The 22,136-nt window shown below is 43.5% G+C and overlaps 1 protein-coding gene across 5 annotated transcripts in view; it reads right to left on the bottom strand.

Annotated features, from left to right (window-relative positions):
* Nucleotides 1-3,764: 3,764 nt before the first annotated feature.
* Nucleotides 3,765-22,136, bottom strand: part of TAMM41 (TAM41 mitochondrial translocator assembly and maintenance homolog) — a 52,592-nt gene continuing 34,220 nt past the window's right edge. For 3 of the 5 annotated variants that reach the window (XM_014838386.3, XM_044754580.2, XM_044754582.2), the window contains 3 exons: nucleotides 14,653-14,818; nucleotides 13,282-13,344; nucleotides 3,765-3,900 (listed from right to left, as the gene is read on the bottom strand). In XM_014838386.3, the coding sequence (XP_014693872.2) occupies nucleotides 3,824-3,900; nucleotides 13,282-13,344; nucleotides 14,653-14,818 (306 nt within the window). In that variant the 3' untranslated portion in view covers nucleotides 3,765-3,823. The remainder of the gene's footprint in view (nucleotides 3,901-13,281; nucleotides 13,345-14,652; nucleotides 14,819-22,136) is intronic. The other 2 variants (XR_011496315.1, XM_014838388.3) reach the window with 1 other exon arrangement.

Here is a 22,136-nt window from a genome sequence, read left to right as displayed (position 1 = left end):
CTGAGCACTCTCGGCACTCCACTCTGAGCTGCTGGGGGCAGGCGTCTGCAAGCTACACTTCCCGGGCTGTCTAAGCAGGTGACTTTCTATTACATTTTGCCAGTTAGACACAGTGGTGGGAGATCAGAGGGTGGGAGAAGAGAGAAGTCCCTGGGTTTGACCCCAACAGCAGCAGCAATTTGTGGTCCCCAAGGGGCATCTGGGCAGTGGTGGCACCTCTTTGGCAGCTCCTACAGTGGCAGGTGCATGGGACTAATTATCTAACTCTGCATAGCAAGTCTCCCCAAAACTTGACTTCTCACAACAATAATCGTTTTCTTATTCCGCTTCAGAGGTCCGGGAATTGACTGGACTCAGCTAGGCAGTTCCGGCTGGGGGTCTCACACCTGGCTGCAGTCGGGCAGCGGCTAGAGCTGCAGTTGCGAGGGCTTGCGCACTCACTCGTCTGGCAGTTGATGCAGGCTGTCAGCTGGAACACTGACACTTGTCCTCTCCATGTGGCCTGGGCTTCCTCACAACACGGCAGCTGGCTTCCAAGAGCGAGTGTCTCAAAGAGAGCTAGGTGGAAGCTGTGTCACCTTTTGGACCTCACCTTGGAAGTCACAGAACATCTCGTTTGCTGCATTCTATCTGTTAGAAGTCAGTCAGCCCATAATCAAGGAAGAACTAGACTCCACTTACTGACGGGACGAGGGCCAAAGAATTTGTGGATACATTGTGAAACCACCACAGGCAGCATCTCCAGCAACACAGCAAGCAGGTCAGCTTGGAGATTCCAGCGCAGGGACACTGCCGCTTCCTGACCTCTGGCAGTCACCCCTTCTTTCTCCTCCAGCTCACCTCTTTCAACAACTTTGTAACTAATTCCCTTCCTTAAATCCCCTCTCTTTGATATACCTAAGATGATTTCTGTTTTCCTGACTGCACTCCGACTGATATGTGTGGGATTACCCCTGGCTATCCAAACTCACCATCTGAATTAAACAGCAAAGCGACTTGCAGAAACGTTAACTATTGTTATGTGCCAAGAACCATGGTAGGTGCTTTACCTATATTCTCTCATTTAATTCTCACACCAGCCCTGCCAGCTGTGTATGAGTATATCTACCTTATGGCACAGAGACTGAGGTCAGAAAGGTTAAATAACTTGCCCAAGGATACAGCTGGAAAGAGGTATGACTCCCAGGTACATTTATTTTTCCAGTCTTCTGGAATTTGAGAAGAGCTACTTTCTGCCAAAGAATTCAATTTTCCTCAGAGGAAGTGTCACCTCTCATCCTTATATACCTGTCTGATGAATCCCAACTTAGATATCTTTATTCCAAGATGAATTGAGGAAAAGGAAGATAAGAACACATTTAGGGGAAGTGGAACACAAAGACTGGGGTACTCAACACTTGTGAAACCCACAGTGTGTGTGGGAAAGGTACTAGACGGGAGTTTGCAGCCTGCGTTCAAATCTCAGCTACGTTACTCACGTACGTTACGACCCGAGGCTGTCACTTCCTCTCCTGGGGCCTCAGGTACCCTCATCTGATTGCCGGTCGGGGCCTCTCCACTAGTGCTGTGCAGAGGCTTTCGCTGAGGCTGCTGTGGGAACCTGGAGGGGTATCCTCATCTGGAACATGATCCTCACCTTCTGTGCTCTACTGAGTATCTACTTTGCAAGGTAGTTGGGGACATAAAAAGCTGTATCAGATACAGGGGGCAGAAGTTAAAGTAAAATAAAGCCAGTTTATAGAAGGTCCTGAATAGGCTTACTGTGGATTGGATGTTTGTGTCCAAAATTCATATGCGGGAATTCTAGCCCCAGTGTGAATTCTAGCCCCAGTGTGAATTCTAGGCCAGTACTGGGAGACGGGCCTTTGGGAGGTAATCTGACCATGAGGGTGGAGCCCTCATGACTGGGATTAGTGCCCTGATAAGAAGAGACAGGAGAGCTTGCTTTGGCCCTGCCCTCTCCAGCACGTGAGGTCCGAGAACACAGCTCTCTGCAACCAGAAAGAGGCTGTCACCAGAACCCGGCCATCCTGGCCTCTGATCGCAGGTTCCAGGCTCCAGAACTGGGAGGGAGAAATTTCTGTCGTTTATAAGCCAACTAGTGTGTGGTATTCTGTTACAGCAGCCCAAACTGACTAAGGCTGATGAGAAAATTTCATTTTATCCTATAGGCAGCGGGGAATCATTTCAGCTTCTTGAGGAAGAACTTGACACAAAGAAACAAAAAGGTTTACGGAAGAAAATAGTACAAAAACAATAATACAAAACGATAGTGGCAACAATCATTTACTGAATGCTACTTAGGCAGGGTCCTGGTACACAGGACACTCGGCTCACAGGGTCTTCACAACAGCCCAGGGAGGGTTGTAACATTATTCCCGTTGCACAGATGGTGAAACTGTTTAAAGAGGCTACATAACCTGCCCCAAATCACACAGCTAGTCAGCAGTGGAGCACAGATTCAACCTAGTTTGGTCATATCCTAAGCCTATGCTCTTCTCACTACACCCTGAGGCTTCTAATTTGGGTTGGAATGAACTGAACCCAAAGGTGGAAAAAGTAAGTAGAGAAATACTGTTCAAATTTACAGGAGAACCTAAGGGTCTGCACTAGAGCACTGGGCAGTGGAAACAGTGGGAGGTGACAAGACAACCTGAAGAAAAGAAAGACAAAGCCTGAGGTTGGACTGAAGGGACCAACATGACTGGCGAGGCGGACAAGATGGCTGCCTCCCAGCAGCCCTTGCACCTCAATTTCCAGCCAGCAGTGCACTCCTTCCCTGCAGCCATGAGCTTGAGGGCAGGCTGACTCTTGGGTGCGGCAAGTGGCTCAGGCCTAAACTCATCAGCCTGGTTCCATCCTTCAGCCAGTTACTGGTGTGGGGATGGCCAAGTAACCCAGCGAGGGTCCATGAACCAGACAGAGGCTTGCTGGGGGCTGCTGGGAAGGTTTTTTGCTTTCCTAAAAGGGCTTCTCTATGTGTCCCCAAATGCAGATGGCGAAGCATACAGCCCTGGAAGTTATTGCCAGTGGTCTCAGAATTAAGATGGGCGTCAGCCTTGGTGTGATGTCAACACAGCAAGGGCCAGAGAAAGGGGAGATGGAGAGAAACTGGGTCCCGGATGATTAGGTTAACCTGCTGAATCAAACCAGCTCTGAAGCCCACCACACCTCTGACTTTTCAGCTCTTTGAGCTACTGAGCCCTTTGCTATCCAAGGCACTCTGCATGGGTTTTCTTTACCCAAACGTTCCTACCCGTTACAACAGGGAAAGCTCTGCAAGGGGTCTGCCACAGGCTCTTCACCCGAAAGTTGCTGCCACATGCCTTCATGGAGAACAAAGAGAAACGTGAAAAACCTAGATCCAGGAAGATGCTGATGAGACACTTGAGCTCCCACTGGAAAAGTCCAGTGAACAGGGAGGAGACCAGGCGGAGGAGCCAGACTCCCCGCCTGTAACCCCTGGGCTGCAGGTCTGTGAGTGTACACACCGTTTCTTGGGGCTCTAACGCTCAAGTACAAAAAATGCAGACAACAGCCAACGTTCTTATGACAGCAGGACCCAGATGGTTTTGCACGGAAAGAGGATTCTTCTCCTCTCACAATAAGTCCTCAAAGGTATCTGGGTCCCCCTGGAAAAATGTCACACACATACATTTAAAAAATCAAGTATGACACATACATACTTAAAAAATCAAGTATTAATCAAGTATTATGCAAACCAAAGTAACTACAGATTCAAGCAATGGGTCAAAGTAACACTGTCCTGTCAAAAATGATCACTTTATTCATCCATACATAACATATATAAAGGCAACCAAAATCAGGACGTTTTCCTCAGCCATCCTTTCCACATTTTATGCAGTTTTAGTGAACTATAAATCACTGATTTCTTGATGCCTAAAAGAGAAAAGAAGAGACAGTGAGAACTGAGGCTTACTGAGCAGGTTCTCAGCTGGAGGTTCCGTGATGTTCGGACCAGAGACTTGTCTTTGGAGGGAGCAGTGACGGGCTGACCGAGGGTCCAGGAGACCCTGGGAGCCAAAGGTTATTAAAGGTCACCATGATCGACAGGAGGCGAAGAGATTCTGACTCAGGCATCTGTTGAAACAGTGATATGGAGGCCAAAGGTACCCGAGCTTCTGGGGTGAGTGCATCTTTGACTTACGAGCAGAGTGGCAGCCTTTGAATTTAGCAGCTCTTTTAAAAAGGAGGAGAAAGGACAAACAAAGACAAGACTGTGGATGTGAGTGGGCATCCTCAGCCCCTTTCTAACTCCCAGTGCCCACAACCCAACCTCCCCCAGCTCAGTGCTTGTGTCACGGTGTATCCCGCTGATCTGCCCAGAAGGAATTTCGTTTCCATCACTTCCCATCTGGTAGCCTCCGAGTCCCCTTTGAGACTTCTTCTCCAGCAGTGCCTTCCCTGACGTCCCAGGTGATTCAGACCCTGCTCCTCCTTGCCCCACAGCACCAGTGCTGACCTCTCACACAGCACGTACCACATGGTACGGCGCCATCAGTTTACTCACCTGTCCCTTCTCCTAGACTGGGAGCTCCTTGGGGATAGGGACCTTGTCCTATTCGTCCCTGTATCCCCATCACCTCGTACAGTACCCAGCACATAGTAGGTGTTTAGCAACCACTTCTGAAAAGATGGAAGATGCACCTCATTCAGGTATCTGACCTTCTAGCACCCCGCATCTACCTAATCACAAGTACCTGATGAAACCGGAGAAGAGGCTCTCTGGGGGCTTATGGAAGAAGTAAAAGGGGATAGAACAAATGGGGTGTCATTTGTCTGTGAGATCTAATAGGATCCTATTTGCAGATGGTAGCACGGCTCGACTTCCTTTGTGTTGAAGACGAAGTCATTTAGTCTGTGTTTCAGGGTGTGGTCCAAAGATGCAAACAGTGTTTTTCACCATGAGATACAAACTGTGGGCTGTGCTGCAAGTCTGAAATGCACACCCCTGGCAGTGTACTTTGTAGGCTCGGCTGACGAGGGAACAGGATTTGTTCTGGAGACTCCCAGCACTGCGGTTTGAGCGATCTCTTGAAAACACCTGGCCACATTACCTGCAAGCTGCCTAGTCTGCTTAGGGCTTTTTAAGAGGCTACTGCAGGCAGTGGTAGGTAAAAAGGCAGGGTACCAGTAAAATTATTAGCGAATACTTCTAGCAACTCTGGCCTGGCTTGTCTACTGACCGACTACTTGCAAACTGACATGGCCTAATTGAGAAACTCAGAGCTCCTTTCCCTGCCTCCACCCCTTTTAATTTTCTCCCTGGAGCAACCACTCTGGTAAACCTCAGCCACTTGAGCATTGAGACTGGAAACTTATTGCGTAAGGTGCTTTTTAAAATTCTAGCCAGAAACAATCAAGACACTAAGCAGAACACAGGTAGTTGCACACAGTAAGTCCAACACAGCAACCCCGGGGCACTGAGTCACAGCCAGAGAAAGATGCACTGACCACAAGTCCCAGCTCAACTTCAAAAACCTTACATGCTCCTTGGAGCTTAACATTTAAGGTAAATACGCAATGTACACCAGCGTCAGCATGTAGCCATTTTTGCTGCTAGCGGACAGAAACCTCTGTAATTAAAAACAGTCCCTCCCTTCAAAGGCTCTGCCAGAGAAATATTCTCAGAACAACTGCAGCAGGGAATTGTGTTAGAAAGAGCACTGGAATAGGAATCAAGAGACCCGCATTCTAGTCCCAGCTGGGCCACAACCTTACAGTGGGACTTGCGCTCTCTGGGCCTCGATTTCCTCATCTGCGAAATGAGCGGGTTGGACTAGACCAGGGGTGCTCTAACGCGGGGCCCACAGGCAGGCTTTGATCTCCCTGAAATCAGTCTGTGAACTCCCGGAAACTGCAGGAGAGTCTGCCGAGCACGTGTACAGCGCACTTCTGTGCAGACGGCCCAGAGTTTGTCAGATTTTCACAGGAAGCAGGCATTTGCAAAAGGTTAAGAACAACAGATTAAAGTGAAGGATCTTTTCTGCCTTAATATTCTAATTCCAATAAAGGTGGAGGACAAACTTCGTGAACTTGGAGTAGGCAGAATTTCCTAAATAGGACACAAAAAGCTGCTAACCATAAAGGACAAAATTGATAAGTTGGACTAAGTAAAATTAAGAACTTCTTTTCACCAAAAGACACCATTAACAGAGTGAAATGACACCCCCAGAGTGGAAGACTTTGGCATTACATACATTCAACAAAAGACCTATATCCAGACTATACCGAGAATTCAGTTAGAAAAGGCAGACCACTCAACAGAAAAATGAGCAAAAGACTAGAATAGGCACTTCATAAAAGAGGATATCCAAATGAATCTATGAACAAATGCCCAACTTTATTAGTCATTAGGAAAATTAAATGAAAACTCCAACATGATACCACTACGCACCTACCAGACGGCCTCCAATGAAAAAGACGTCTAACCCCAAGCATTGCCAAGGAGGGGCTGCCACAGGAGCTCTGCTGCTGGGAGCGGGGTCTGGACAACTGTCTGGCAGGATCTACCAGAGCTGTGGATTCACAGCCTTTATGATCCAGTCACCCTACCCCTACGCGTATGCCTAACAGAATGCACACACACACTCACCAAAAGACAGGCACAAAGCATTCACAGCAGCACTACCTGCAACAGCCCCAAACTGGAAACCCAAGAAACCATCAACAGTAGAATGGATAAACGTGGTGTATTCGTACGATGGACTAGCTGCAATGAGAATAAATGAACCATTGCTACTCCCAATACCATGATGAATCTCACTGATGCTACGAGGATGTCATGAGGAGTGAAAGGCATGAGAGAGTACCTATTTATATAACATTCAAAAATGGGAAAACAGAAGCATGGCATCAGAAGGCAGGAGAGCAGTTCCTCCCGGAGGAGCAGTGACTGTGACTGGCACCGGGGGGCTTCTGAGGGAGTGGTTCTGTTCTATGCCTCATTTGGGCTCTGGGTTCATGAGCGTGTTCACTTTGTGAAAATTCACCAAATTTATGATTTGTGCACTTTTCTGTATATAGGGAGATTCTTCCTACTATAAGGAGATCTAGAATCTGTCATTTATTCAGTCACTGAAATACAGTGAACAAGTATTTACTGAGCACCGACATAGACAAGACACTGAGCTGGCTGTTGGAGATACTGGTACGAATGAGTTATGATCTCTGCCTTCAGAGGTTACAGTCCATAGAATTCTACTTGGTCTTCACTAAGCTTACTTTCGGTTTCTGCTTACTTTTTAAAGAAAAGGATGGTGATTTAGGAAATCTGCATTTAGAATGTGTTTTTGTTTTGTTTTGTTTCATTTGTTTTTTGAGGAAGATTAGTCCTGAGCTAACATCCACTGCAATCCTCCTCTTTTTGTTGAGAAGACTGGCCCTGAGCTAACATCCGTGCCCATCTTCCTCTACTTTATAGGTGGGATGCCTACCACAGTATAGCTTGCCAAGCGGTGCCATGTCTGCACCTGGGATCTGAACCAGCAAACCCCGGGCTACAGAAGCAGAACATGCACACTTAACTGCTGGGCCACGGGGCTGGCCTTTAGAATGTGTTTTGAAGGAAGACAGCCTGCTAAGAGAGAAACCTGACTCCAAGAACCATCACCATCATCTTTGTTCCTTCCTCGATGGATGAAGATGCAGGATCTCTTTAGATATATTCACTTGAGACAGATCCTTATTTACCTAAAGCTAGTCATTACGAATTTTGATTAGTATCTAAAGTCAGGATTTTGTTTTGGAAGCATACAGAAACCTACTTCAACATATGGCCCATAGGTTTTTCTTCCGTTGATTTCCAGCTTGTTTCATGGGACCTACAGCAAAGTGACACAAAACTATGAATTCTCTGTGTGACCTTAAATTGACGGGTCTGGGGCTGGCCCAGTGGTGCAGTGGTTAAGTGCGCACGTTCAGCTTCAGTGGCCCGGGGTTTGGATCCTGGGTGTGGACATGGCACCGCTTGGCACGCCATGCTGTGGTAGGCGTCTCACATATAGAGGAAGATGGGCACGGATGTTAGCTCAGGGCCAGGCTTCCTCAGCAAAAAGAGGAGGATTGGCAGTAGTTAGCTCAGGGCTAATCTTCCTCAAAAAAAAAAAAAAAAAAAAATTTGATGGGTCCAATGACAGACAAAATTCTCCAGGAAACAATGTGCAGCAGAGATATGACTAGGTTGTGTGAGGTGTCTACCTTCCTATAATTCTGTATTTCAGATCTTTAGGAGAAAAATTCAGCAGGCCCCCAAACATTCTTCCAATTAATTTCCAACTATAAATAAATATCTACAAAGAAAATCTCTTCTGAGGCAGAAGTACAACTTATGTTAAGATCTTGTAGGTTTAAACAATAAGCAAATCATCAGAAAAAATCTTAACTATTATTAAGTGTTCTTCCTATTTAAATATGTAGGTACCAAAAAATGGACGAAATGTTTTAGTTATAAGAAATCAGATGCAGAGGATCATCAATGATCCATTCTACTGTGTTCCAGGAAAGGGCTGGTAAGGACCAACTGAGGCATCCCAGAATCTTTTTAGGAACAAGACTAAACCTGTCTTGTGAATTCAGTTGGATCTTTTGAAGCTGGAGAGGTAAACAGGTATCTGCCCCCAGAGTTACTTCTGATTGACCAGAAAGTCAGATGGGGAAAAATAAAGCAAGATTTCAAAAATTAAACTCATCATCCTCCCTCAACCTCCCTCACCTCTGAGAATGGCACCCCTGTCCGCTGCTCCCAAGCCAGGGACGGGGGAGCTAGCTTTGACTCCTCTCCCTCCTTCGCCTCCCACCAAGTGGGAAGTAAATTACCAAGACCTAGAAACTGGCCTTCTAAACACTGCTTGCCTCTCTTCTCTCACCTCCACTGCAATGACCTGAGTTCAGGCTGCCATAATTTCTCACCAGGCTGGCTACAACCACATCGAATCGGTTTCCTAGCAATAGCTTCATCTGCCCTCAATCTGTTCTCTATTCTCTAGCTCTAGTGGTCTTTCTACAATCCTTCAGTGGCTTCCCTCTGCCTCAAAATAGACTCTGAATTCCTTTTCATGGAATTTAAGGCGTCCCCTTGACTGGCTCCTGCTTACTCCCCAGTCTAATCACTAAATTCCCCCATGTCTTTCCCAGTTCCCACACGAGAACACTCATCTTTCGCTCCTCCTTAGCCGGCTAGCTCCAGCTGCCGATCCGCTGCCCTGAGGAGAACTCTGCTCTTCTACTAACAGCACAGTCTAAGAGAAGTCAGTATGATTTTCTACATAATAACTCCCAAGCTAAAGGGAAAATATAGTGTTTGGCTTTGGAAGCATTTCTGTACTCATCTTTGAACAGGAGCGTATCGATGGTAAGGGAATTTCAAGGGAACAAATAAAGATAGAGTGTTGGACCGCATGAGAACACGCTGCCGTGTTATCCGACACGGCTTACGAGAAACGGCAATCCTCTGGGCTGGTTAGAGAAGCCTGGCTTCCACCTGGTCTAGGAATAGAGTGATCTTTAGATCTAGATTCAGCTAAGTTTATAAAGCACCTGCTAGGCACTGAGTACCCAAGGGAACTCACAGTGAGCTGTGTACTAGCACCCCCACCATTTCAAGGACGGAGGGCTCATTAACATGCCCAGGTTACAGAGCAAAGAAACGACTAACTGCAACTCCAAGCCAATGTCTGCTCACCCCAAGCTTAGCTCCTGGTTAGCTATCCCCCTGAGTTTAACTGTATTTGAATATAAGAGGTATTTACTGGCTAAGGGGAAGGCTGGATCTCCTTTTTACCCCCACTCTGAGAGGGAGGTTGTAAAGGGGAGGAGTGATGATGGCTACAAAGAAATAAAAACTTGACCAAATAACTGGGTTTTTCTCACCCTGCAGATGATACGTCAGCTGCTGAAAGTGGCCTAGAGGTAGAACTTCGGAGATTTTGGGAAAATGGAACCAATGAAAGCAAGACACAACAACAACAGCTACGACTATAATGAGACGCCTTCTGCACAAAGCACAGGAGGACAGAGGCTCTGAAGCTCACTGCGAAGTTAGAGGAAAGAGAAGCAGTAAAAGAGCCACTCAGAGCCGCTCAGGGCCTAGGGCTGCCGGCTCACTCCAGCTGGAGGCCAGGTTAGCCATTTGAATTTGACAGTGCAAAGTGGCACATTCTAAAGAGAGCTCAGGAAACTTAGGTAATGATACCAAAAGAGGAACGACCAGGCACAGTGCTAGATGCTTTTACATATCTTAAGATATGATTTTTACAACCTGGTGAGGCAGGTATAACTATCCCTGCGAAATTAAAACTCAGAGAAACAAGATAACTTGCCCAAGTCACAGTAGTTAAGTTGCAATTTGAACCCTAGTCTCTGGGACTCACAAACTCCTCCCTTTGGCCTGGGCCGCCTTCATCACAGCCCGCGACCACCATAAACCAGAGAAGCCAGAGCATAAGGGAAGTAAGCCCAAATTATAAACATATAATTTGAAGAGATGCTTATCACTTGCCACGATTTCTGCAACCTCAGGGCAGGTTACACACATTCTGCTACTCTGGACTTCCACAATCCAATGAAGCATCTTTAGAAGAGAAAGGGAAGCAGGCAGTAAGCCCTCAGGGGAACCAGCACGGGGCACTCCAGGGCCACAAGGAAATCTGGGCTGCAGGTTCTGTGAGGTGTTACCCACTGCCCTCTGCTGGCGACTGGAAAGAACAAGTGTTGGAAAGAGGACCAAAGATTTCATTTCAGGTTGAAATGTCAAGAGACGATAACCACGAATTTTTAAAAACCTTTTATTAGAGAAAAATTCAAACTCCTAAAAGAATAGTATAATAGGTCCCCATGTATCTTCATCCAGCTTCAACAATGTATCAACTCATGGCCAATCTGTGTCATCTACCCCTTACCCACTGCCCTCCACCAAGTTTTATTTTGAAGCAAATCTCAGACATCCTGTCATTTCATGTGTAAATATTTTAGTACGTATTCCTAAAAGAAAATGAACTTTTTAAAAAACCTATAATGCATTATCACACTAAAAAAAAATCATCAATCAATCTAAGAATTCCTTATAGCACCGGAGGCCAAAAATAAAAAAAAACAAAGCATCCAGCCTCATCCAAAGATTATGGCAAGGAGCTGCAATCACACAAAACACAGATTAATAGCTTGAACCACCCAAGCAAACAAAAGCACCCCATCTTCAGCCTTGCCAGGGAAACCCAGCAAGAGCATAGATTAAATAAAATATCGTAATTGGAAATGCAAAGCTACACACCAGAGTGGTAGAAAAACCTTCAGCTTAGTAGATTTGGCACATGTGCTACTAAATCTTTGTTGAATCTTTCCAAAGATTCAGGAGGGCAACGCTGTGTCCTTGGGGCCAAATGCTTGGCTGTGTATCCAGGCAGCTGGGTGAGAGATGGGAAGAGGTATGACCGCGCCAGCTCTCTGGCATCTCAACCCAGGGATCAGGATCAGGCTGAAAGATCACTCCCTTCTCTGGGTTTCCTCTGTGCCATTTCTCCCCCAGGAACCGTGAATTTCTATTTACACGCCTGTCTCCCCTTCTGGATTATGAACCCCTTGAAGGCAGGATGGTATCATGCTTGCTTTGTATCCAGTGTGGCTAGCACGAGAGATGCTCAGTAGACGCTTACCTAAAGAAAGACTGAACCAGTGAAGTCCATCATTTAAAAATATCAAGTGTTGGAAAGAATGGAGAGAAACCATAACTCTCGTTTACTGCTAGTGGACTATAAATTGACATAACCACTTTGAGGCCATTTGGCAATATCCAAAGATATGCTCAAATGCTTAAGCCCATAAAACAAGAACAGGATGTTTTAAAATTCAAAAAAGAAAAAGGACTATTCAGAGAACAAAAAGAGAAAACAAAAAAGCTCCTGGAAATTAAAAATATAATAGCAGAAATAAAACCTCAATAGAAGGCTTGGAAGCTAAAGTGAAAATCTCCCAGAAAGCAAAGCAGAAGGCCAAAGAGAAGGAAAACAGGGATGAAAGAAAGAAAACCAAAGGACTATCCTAGGAGGTCCAAGGTCTGAATAAAAGGAGTTTCAGAAAGAGAAGAGAGAAAACAGATGGGAGGAAAGTAAAGAAAGAATAAGAGAGTTTTCTTATATTCTTATATTCCGAGTTTCCAAGCTGAAAGGGCAATGAGTGCCCAGCGTTAGATAAAGACAGACTCACAGCAAAGCCCATCACCGAGAAATGTCAGAGCCCTGGGGGAATGAAGACCTAACAGGCTTCTGGAAAGAACACACACAAAGGATGAGGAATCTGGATGCCTTTGGACTTGGATTGCAACCCTGGAAGGAAGATGATCGAAGCAGTGATATCAAAATTCTAAAGGAACATTATTTCTCATCTACATCCAGCCTAAGCCTCAATTATGTGTGAGGGTAGATTAGAGATATTTTTAGACATACGTGGTCCCAAATTTGACTCCCATGCACCTTTCCTCAGGAAATCACTAGATGGTGTGCTTCACCAAAACGAGCGTGCACCACGAAGTACAAGACACGAGATACAGGAAACGAGACCCCTCACATGAGACGGTGAAGACAGTCTCCGTAGGCAAAGACAGTTTCACAGGGAAGGAAAAGTCTGTTATGTGGCTCACCTATGAACCACATTAACACAGTCACACAATGTCAGCTCTGAAGATGGACTTCAGCAGAGCTCCCCACAACTACATTAAGAGGACAGAGGGATGGCAGGGGGAGCGTGTGTGGTGAGGTGGACGGAAGAGCTGAATTCTAATCTGCCAGAGTGAGAAGTCAAGAGATGATGCCCAAAGCTGACAAGGAGAGAGGCAACAGCCTAAGACTATCATTTAGAGAGTTGGCAGAGAAAACAAAAATAACTAAGAGATCTGGCAGCGGTTGTCTCTGAAGAGGGGAAATGAGGGGAAGAGCAAGGCACTGCTGTTTTGCAATGATATGCACATGTAACTTTCATAAATAAAAAACGTGAGGGAGAAAACCCGTACACAAGGAGTTATTCAGAAAACTGAGAGGGGCAGTAAAGCCTTCGAACAGTCCATCACTTGGTTTGACTTTTCAGACAACCAGATTACAGCACCATTCTGCCGTCTGTATGTTATTGCCATGCCCTAGTCTATGACCATCAAAATTCATCATTTCCCAAGGACTTGCAGAATACAGACAAAGCTTTACATCTAACCCGGAGTGCTGAGGCCACCCAGTCCAGCAGGCGCACTGAGCACAAACTTCCTGAAGTGCTTACCAGCAGTGAAGATGCCCTTGGTGCTCTGTCTCATGCTAGAGGGTCTCACGATTGCCGAAAGGCCTGTGAAGAAAAACCAAACAGGTTCCGAGACAGCCAGAGGTTGGTCATAGTCACACTTTTAAAATCTGAAATCTATTCTTCCCAGTTATCCAATAAAACCAACAAATCTAACTCTGTCCTGGTGTCACAGAGTGACTCTGAAAACGGTATCAGGATTGAAGGTCACGAAACAGGAGCTGCCAGCTGCATCACCAAACAGCTGTGTGAGCACAGACAAATGACTGACCTCCTCTGGGCCTGGGCCTCCTCACCTTAAAACAAGTGGGTGGGTTAGGTGACCCTCAAAGATCATGTTATGACTTTAAATTTGCTTAAGGCTGCTGGTTCTCAATTCCAAGATGTGGAAAGATAAACAAATGTTTCTGCATGGAAGAAAAACTTTCATTCTGAAAACACATACAGAGGACTCCTAAGTGAGGAGCAACAGTACAATCCTCCATTTGCTCAGAAAGGCGGCAGACATCACACAGTGACCAGAATCACGTTAAAGTAAAAAACAAACCAACAATATGTCTCCACATTTCTCTTCAGCCTGGGTACCTGCTGACCTCCGACAACCTGGCGCAGGTCCTGAGAGTGCATGTGGAGTCTGCCTACTGCAGATGATGTTCAACACCATCACTGTGAATGGCCTCTAGCACAGCGGCTTGCACCCCGGAGGAGCGCAGTAAATATTTACTCAATAAAACAGCAGAATGTACTCATCTGAGGGAGGAAGTCGTTTTCAATTTCATCATCATTTCTTTACTGACTGACCTTGTAAATTACCTTTAACAGCTCAAAGGGAAGTGGGTCTCTGAAGATGAGGTTCAGATTTTTTGGTAAATATTAGGCAGGCCTTGGGGATAATATGTGGAACACAGGCCATGTCACAGGGAACCTGCTGAATACACCATGAGACACATCGAATGGGAGTCGGCTGACAAAAGCTGTGTTCTTGATGTTTAAGAGCACTAAAAATGTCACCGGTCTCCTTCCTTCTTAGACCACCATGAAGAACACAGACGTGTTCTTCTCTGAAATACCTTCTAGAAGTTATGCTTTGGGAACCAAAAGAAACATTGTTTCACCCTTCGACAGTGATTTAGGGCCCAGGAATCTGAAAACAGAAGTACTTTCACCACCCCACTTCAAACAAGTGAAAGTTTATATTTGGAAAAATCCCAGATTGTTACTGCTTTTTCTTCTTAGAGGCCATCTATCTCCCAAGCTCACTGGGCAAGAAAGAATAAGGAATACATTTCAGTCAAAGAAAGTCTGCTTTTAGCCACAGCCAGCACTTCGTCAACGCCAGAGTCACAAACATACCTAGACGCACCACCTCTCCACAGTCAGGATCATGAGCAACTTTTAATAAAGTTTCTTCCACGTCTCTGTTTTTTCCAGGAGGGTCCATAATATGATTTATTTGTCGCTGTAAGGATTTGGGCAACGTCATTAGCTGAGTGAATTGTCCTTCTGGGCTTTTATCTATCTGGAAAAAAAAAAAAAGATGACGTCTATGGAAAATGCTTTGAATTCTATAAATATTCAAAGACACGAGTTCTTTTTAAAATCATACAAATATAGATGAACTCACACCTAGACTAGGCAGCACGCTAAGGAGACTCTCTCTAAAACTGAGTGTGTATGTGTTCAGGATTCTAAGCCCCTTCAAAAAAGCCAATTCTTTTTCTGTAATATTCTACTTCTATGTAAGAAAAGAATAGAAGCCGCCTTCAAGGATTAATTTCTGACTCAGTTTTAAAATTTCTATTTGTCTTAAATCCAGCAGTTAAAGAAAGTGAGGCTGCAGCCCCAGCAAACCCAGGCACACAAATGATCCCTCCCATTTTAAACACGGGGACACTGAGTAACACAGCTAGGATCATACAGCCAACAAGAGAGCGTGGGATCTAAATTTGTGTCTCCTGCCTTTAGGGCTTTTTAGATACCATGCTCTGTGTCATAAACTGTAGGATTAAATTGATGACAAAGACTCCTATTCACTTTCAATCCCTTAGCACATAGTAGGTACTCAAAAATACATTGGTTGAATAAAGGAATGAACAACTGCATCAGTAAAACTTAGTTATTATTTCTTAAATAGGAGTAAGTTATACCAGTGGTTTCTGTTCTCAATGTATTTTAAAATACATCAAGTTGAAAGATAAACACAGAAATTAAACTTACATGAAACTATGCATCAGACTTTACTTAGAAACATTTGAATCAAAAGTTAGCCCCAGGCTGAGGCCACACCTAGCTTCCCTACCTTCCAGGTTATTACACTTTACCTTATGGAACTAAATTTTTGTAAAATCACGTAAACATTGACTGCCTGCCAAGTTGAGAACCAGTAACACTGCCCTCAACAGCTCATCACATTATTTTCCAAGTAAGAATCTATCTTGTATTCTTTTAACAAATGTTTAGGTTTTAACTTTAACTAAGAGAACAGTAAGAAAAAAAATTAGACAAACGAGGGGCCGGCCCCGTGGCCCCGTGGTTACATTCGGGCGCTCTGCTTCAGCGGCCCAGGGTTTCGCCAGTTCAGATCCTGGGCGCGGACATGGCACCACTCAGTCAGGCCATGCAGAACCAGAAGGACCTACAACTAGAATATACAACTATGTACGTGGGGACTTTGGGGAGAAGACAAAAAAAAAAAAAGATTGGCAACAGATGTTAGCTCAGGTGCCAATCTTTATGAAAATTAGACAAACGAATGTATTAAATTTTAGATTCAGACTTTCTAGATATGACCAACTTTATTAATAACTAGAATTCACTCATTCTACCTCTTTTTTTCATTCAACAAAGATTTACTGAGATACATGCCAATGTCTGGATTTTCTAGTTTTATGTATAAAATCTATGCAAAGAAGAAGAAAATGCTTTTATTTAGTGGCTCCAGTATGGTGAAAGGTCTTTTTAACCTAAATATTTCATATTTATCATTAAGATGGTTCTAAATTCACCAGATTGGGCCTCTATTTAGCTTTGGCTAGATAAACGACAAGAAATGTGGATATTTCTGTAAAATTTGCTGGAAATGACATTTATGGACTCATATTTTGGGGCCAAGTATTGAGATTAGTCAAAAGGACCTTCTATTTCTGTAAGGTTTTACCTATGAAACTTCCAGGATGCCAAATTGGCGTGAGGAATTAGAAAATAGTATTTGCCACTGCTTTCTCTTAGGAAAAGAATACACTGGAATTTTTTCTTGAAAGCATGTATTTAAACACAAAATATTAGGCAACATGTTCAAATAAACTGCTAAAATCCTAATGATCTTACTCTTTAATTCTCATTAAAACATGAAAGTGGAAGCACTCAGTTAAATCATGAGAGTCAAATTGCAATTTAAAAACAGATATGGAAAAGACCACATATTATATGATTCCTTTTATTTGAAGTGTCCAGAATACGTAATCCATAGAGGCAGAAAGTAGATTAGTGGTTGCCTGGAGGAGGGAAAGCTAGGGACTGCTAAAGGGTATGGGGTTTCTTTGGAGTGAGGGAAATGTTCTAAAATTAGACTGTGGTGATTGTTGCACAACTCTGTGAGTTTACTAAAAACCACTGAATTTATGACGTGTGAATTACATCTCAATAAAGCTGATGTTTTAAAAGAGCAGATATGGTCATATGATAGTGGATGCTGTGCTGCATCACTCAGAACCTGGCATCAGGGCCAAGGTACTCATTCCACCAGCTGCTAGGAAGGTTGGCTGAACCCTCTCTCAGAGTCCTTTTCAGAACCGTCCTCAGCAAAAGGGAGCTGCCCATATCCAATGACTGGAAAATGCAGGAATACAAAGGCCTGGCCTCTTTGCCCCCAGTTGGGACAATTAGGAAGGGCTGACTATTTCCACAGAGCCACCACAGGATACGATGAGGTCTCTGTTTCAAATATGCCCAATCCCATCTTTCACAATTGGTACCAGGAGTGGTCCTAGAAAGCATACTCTGAGATGGCAGTTTGGAGCTGTCGTAGTGTGGAAGGCCAAGTGGAAGCCTCTGAAGCTGCCATTCTTATCCCCCAGCCAAAAGAGAACTTAAAAAATAAAAACACATCATGGGAGGAATGGCAGAGACTAGTGCCACTTGTAGACCAAAAGGATGCAGGGGTGTGATGTTTAATTTTATGTGTCATCTTAGCTAGGCTATAGTGCCCAGCTTCTTGGTCAAACGTCAGCCTAGACGTTACTGTAAAGGTATTTTTTTCAGATGTAATTAAGATTTAAGTCAGTAGACTTTGAATAAAGCAGATTACCCTCTATAATGTAGGTGGGCCTCATCCAATCAGTTGAAGGCCTTAAGAAAAAAACTAAACTCTCCTGAGGAAGATGGTAGATTGCCCTCGGACTCAAGACTACAGCGTACTCTTCCCTGGGTCCCTAGCCGGCCAGCTTGCCCTGCAAATTTCAAACTTGCCAGCCCCCATAATCATGTGGGCTCATTCCTTAAAATAAATCTCTCTATACATATCTTATTGATTCTGTTTCTCTGGAGAACCTTGAATAATAAAAGAACTGATGGTCCTCATCATATCTTCGTTAAGTCTTACCCTCATAAAACCCAAATGGATTCTGGCAGATTAGATTAGAGTAGACGACCACAAACTCAACCGAGTAGACACCCCAACTGCGTCTGCTGTGCCTGCAGGTGTGGTTAAATCTGACAGCACAGATCCACAGAACTGTAGGTGCCTTGACAGGGCCAAAGACCTGGCGAATACACCCTTTTCCACTCTGTTAGGAAGGAGGATCAGAAGGACCTCATGTTCATACAAGACAGACAACAGTACACCTTATGGTCTGCCTCAGGGCTATGTTAACCCTCCCATCCACTGCCATAAGGTATTCAAAGGAAACCCGTCTCTTTGGACATTCTGTGTAATCTCATGTTGTTCCACTGCATCAACGATAGGCTGCTACAGTCCCCGGGTGAGCAATAAGGGGCAAGTGTGTGGGAGGCCTTGGTGGACATATACACTCCAGAGGGTAGAAGATGAACTGTATGAAGTTTCAGGAATCCACCAGATGAGTGAAGATTTCAGGGTTCAAGTGGTCTGGAGCATCCTGGGATATCCTCTCCAAAGTAAAGATCAACTTATTGCATCTTGCACCTCTCACCACTAAGGAAAAAGCACAATGTCTGACGAGCTTCTTCAGGGTCTGTAGGCAGCACATTCCACACTTGGGAATAGTGCTCAGACCATTTTTTTTAATTTTTTTTATTTTTTTTATTTATTAATGTTATGATAGATTACAACCTTGTGAGATTTCAGTTGTACATTTTTGTTAGTCATGTTGTGGGTACACCACTTCCCCCTCTGTGCCCTCCCCCCACCCCCCCTTTTCCCTGGTAACCACCGATCAGATCTCCTTATCAATATGCTAATTTCCACCTATGAGTGGAGTCATATAGAGTTCGTCTTTCTCTGACTGGCTTATTTCGCTTAACATAATACCCTCGAGGTCCATCTACGTTGTTGTGAATGGGCCGATTTTGTCTTTTTTTATGGCTGAGTAGTATTCCATTGTGTATATATACCACATCTTCTTTATCCAATCATCAGTTTCTGGGCATGTAGGCTGGTTCCACGTCTTGGCTATTGTAAATAATGCTGCGATGAACATAGGGGTGCAACGGACTCTTGAGATTTCTGATATCAGGTTCTTAGGATAGATACCCAGTAATGGGATGGCTGGGTCATAGGGTATTTCTATTTTTAACTTTTTGAGAAATCTCCATACTGTTTTCCATAGTGGCTGTATCAGTTTGCATTCCCACCAACAGTGTATGAGGGTTCCTTTTTCTCCACAACCTCTCCAACATTTGTCGCTCTTGGTTTTGGATGTTTTTGCCAATCTAACGGGTGTAAGGTGATATCTTAGTGTAGTTTTGATTTGCATTTCCCTGATGATTAGCGATGATGAACATCTTTTCATGTGTCTATTGGCCATATTCATATCTTCTTTTGAGAAATGTCTGTTCATGTCCTCTGCCCATTTTTTGATCGGGTTGTTTGTTTTTTTGTTGTTAAGCAGTGTGAGTTCTTTGTATATTATGGAGATTAACCCTTTGTCGGATAAGTGGCTTGTAAATATGTTTTCCCAATTAGTGAGCTGTTTTTTTGTTTCAATCCTGTTTTCCCTTGCCTTGAAGAAGCTCTTTAGTCTGATGAAGTCCCATTTGTTTATTCTTTCTATTGTTTCCCTCAACTGAGGAGTTACAGTGTCCGAAAAGATTCTTTTGAAACTGATGTCCAAGAGTGTACTGCCTATATTCTCTTCCAAAAGACTTATTGTCTCAGGCCTAATCTTTAGGTCTTTGATCCATTTTGAGTTTATTTTGGTGTGTGGTGAAAAAGAATGGTCAATTTTCAATCTTTTGAATGTGGCTGTCCAGTTTTCCCAGCACCATTTGTTGAAGAGACTTTCTTTTCTCCATTGTAGGCCCTCTGCTCCTTTGTCAAAGATTAGCTGTCCATAGATGTGTGGTTTTATCTCTGGGCTTTCAATTCTGTTCCATTGATCTGTGGACCTGTTTTTGTACCAGTACCATGCTGTTTTGATCACTGTAGCTTTGTAGTATGTTTTGAAATCGGGGATTGTGATTCCGCCGGCTTTGTTTTTCTTGCTCAGGATTGCTTTAGCAATTCGCGGTCTTTTGTTGCCCCATATGAATTTTAGGATTGTTTGTTCAATTTCTGTGAAGAATGTTCTTGGGATTCTGATTGGGATAGCATTGAATCTGTATATTGCTTTAGGTAGTATGGACATTTTAACTATGTTTATTCTTCCAATCCATGTGCAAGGAATGTCTTTCCATCTCTTTATGTCATCGTCAATTTCTTTCAAGAAAGTCTTGTAGTTTTCATTGTATAGATCCTTCACTTCCTTGGTTAAGTTTATCCCAAGGTATTTTATTCTTTTCGTTGCGATTGTGAATGGGATTGAGTTCTTGAGTTCTTTTTCTGTTAGTTCATTGTTAGTGTATAGAAATGCTACTGATTTATGCACGTTAATTTTATACCCTGCTGCTTTGCTGTAGTTGTTGATTATTTCTAATAGTTTTTCTGTGGATTCTTTGGGGTTTTCTATATATAAGATCATGTCGTCTGCAAACAACGAGAGTTTTACTTCTTCGTTACCTATTTGGATTCCTTTATTTCTTTTTCCTGCTGAATTGCTCTGGCCAGCACCTCCAGTACTATGTTGAATAGGAGTGGTGAAAGTGGGCACCCTTGTCTTGTTCCTGTCCTCAGAGGGATGGCTTTCAGTTTTTGTCCATTGAGTATGATGTTGGCTGTGGGTCTGTCATATATGGCCTTTATTATGTTGAGGTACTTTCCTTCCATACCCATTTTACTGAGGGTTTTTATCATAAATGGGTGTTGGATCTTGTCGAATGCTTTCTCTGCATCTATTGAGATGATCAAGTGGTTTTTGTTTTTCATTTTGTTGATGTAGTGTATCACGTTGATTGACTTGCGGATGTTGAACCATCCCTGTGTCCCTGGTATAAATCCCACTTGATCATGGTGTATAATCTTTTTGATGTATTGCTGTATTAGGTTTGCCAAAATTTTGTTGAGGATTTTTGCATCTATGTTCATCAGTGATATCGGCCTGTGGTTCTCCTTCTTTGTGTTGTCCTTGTCAGGTTTGGGGATCAGAGTGATGTTGGCTTCATAGAATGTGTTAGGGAGTTCTCCATCTTTCTCAATTTTCTGGAACAGTTTGAGGAGAATAGGTATTAAGTCTTCTTTGAATGTTTGGTAGAATTCTCCAGAGAAGCCGTCTGGTCCTGGACTCTTATTTTTGGGGAGGTTTTTGATTACCGTTTCTATTTCCTTACTTGTGATTGGCCTATTCAGATTCTCCATTTCTTCCTGATTCAGTTTGGGGAGATTGTAGGAGTCTAGGAATTTGTCCATTTCTTCCAGGTTGTTCAATTTGTTGGCATATAGTTTTTCATAGTATTCTCTTATGATCTCTTGTATTTCATTGGTATCTGTTGTGATTTCTCCTCTCTCATTCCTGATTTTATTAATTTGCGCTTTCTCTCTTCTTTTCTTGGTGAGTCTGGCTAGGGGTTTGTCAATTTTGTTAATTCTTTCGAAGAACCAACTCTTTGTTTCATTGATCCTTTCTATTGTCTTTTTTGTTTCAATATCGTTTATTTCTGCTCTTATTTTTATTATTTCCCTCCTTCTACTGACTCTGGGCTTTGTTTGTTCTTCTTTTTCTAGTTCTGTTAGGTGTCGTTTGAGGTTGCTTATGTGAGCTTTTTCTTGTTTAGTGAGGTGAGCCTGTATTGCGATGAATTTCCCTCTTAGGACTGCTTTTGCTGCATCCCAAATGGTTTGGTATGTCGTGTTCTCATTTTCATTAGTCTCCAGATAAAATTTGATTTCTTCTTTAATTTCTTGAATGATCCATTGTTTGTTGACAAGCGTGTTGTTTAGTCTCCACATTTTTGCACCTTTCTCTGCTTTTTTCTTGTAGTTGATTTCTAGTTTAATAGCATTGTGATCAGAAAAGATGCTTGATATTATTTCAACTCTCTTGTATTTATTGATGTTTGCTTTGGTTCCCAAAATATGGTCAATCCTTGAGAATGTTCCATGTGCACTTGAGAAGAATGTGTAACCTGCTGTTTTTGGATGAAGTGTTCTATATATATCTATTAAGTCCATCTGGTCTAATTTTTCATTTAATTCTATTATTTCCTTGTTGATTTTCTGTCTGGATGTTCTGTCCATTGGTGTTAATGGTGTGTTGAGGTCCCCTACT

Source organism: Equus asinus, chromosome 21, assembly GCF_041296235.1.
Source record: "Equus asinus isolate D_3611 breed Donkey chromosome 21, EquAss-T2T_v2, whole genome shotgun sequence".
Taxonomy (NCBI): domain Eukaryota; kingdom Metazoa; phylum Chordata; class Mammalia; order Perissodactyla; family Equidae; genus Equus; species Equus asinus.
The sequence above is the reverse complement of the archived record's forward strand: the minus strand, read 5'-3'. Positions and strand labels throughout refer to the sequence as shown.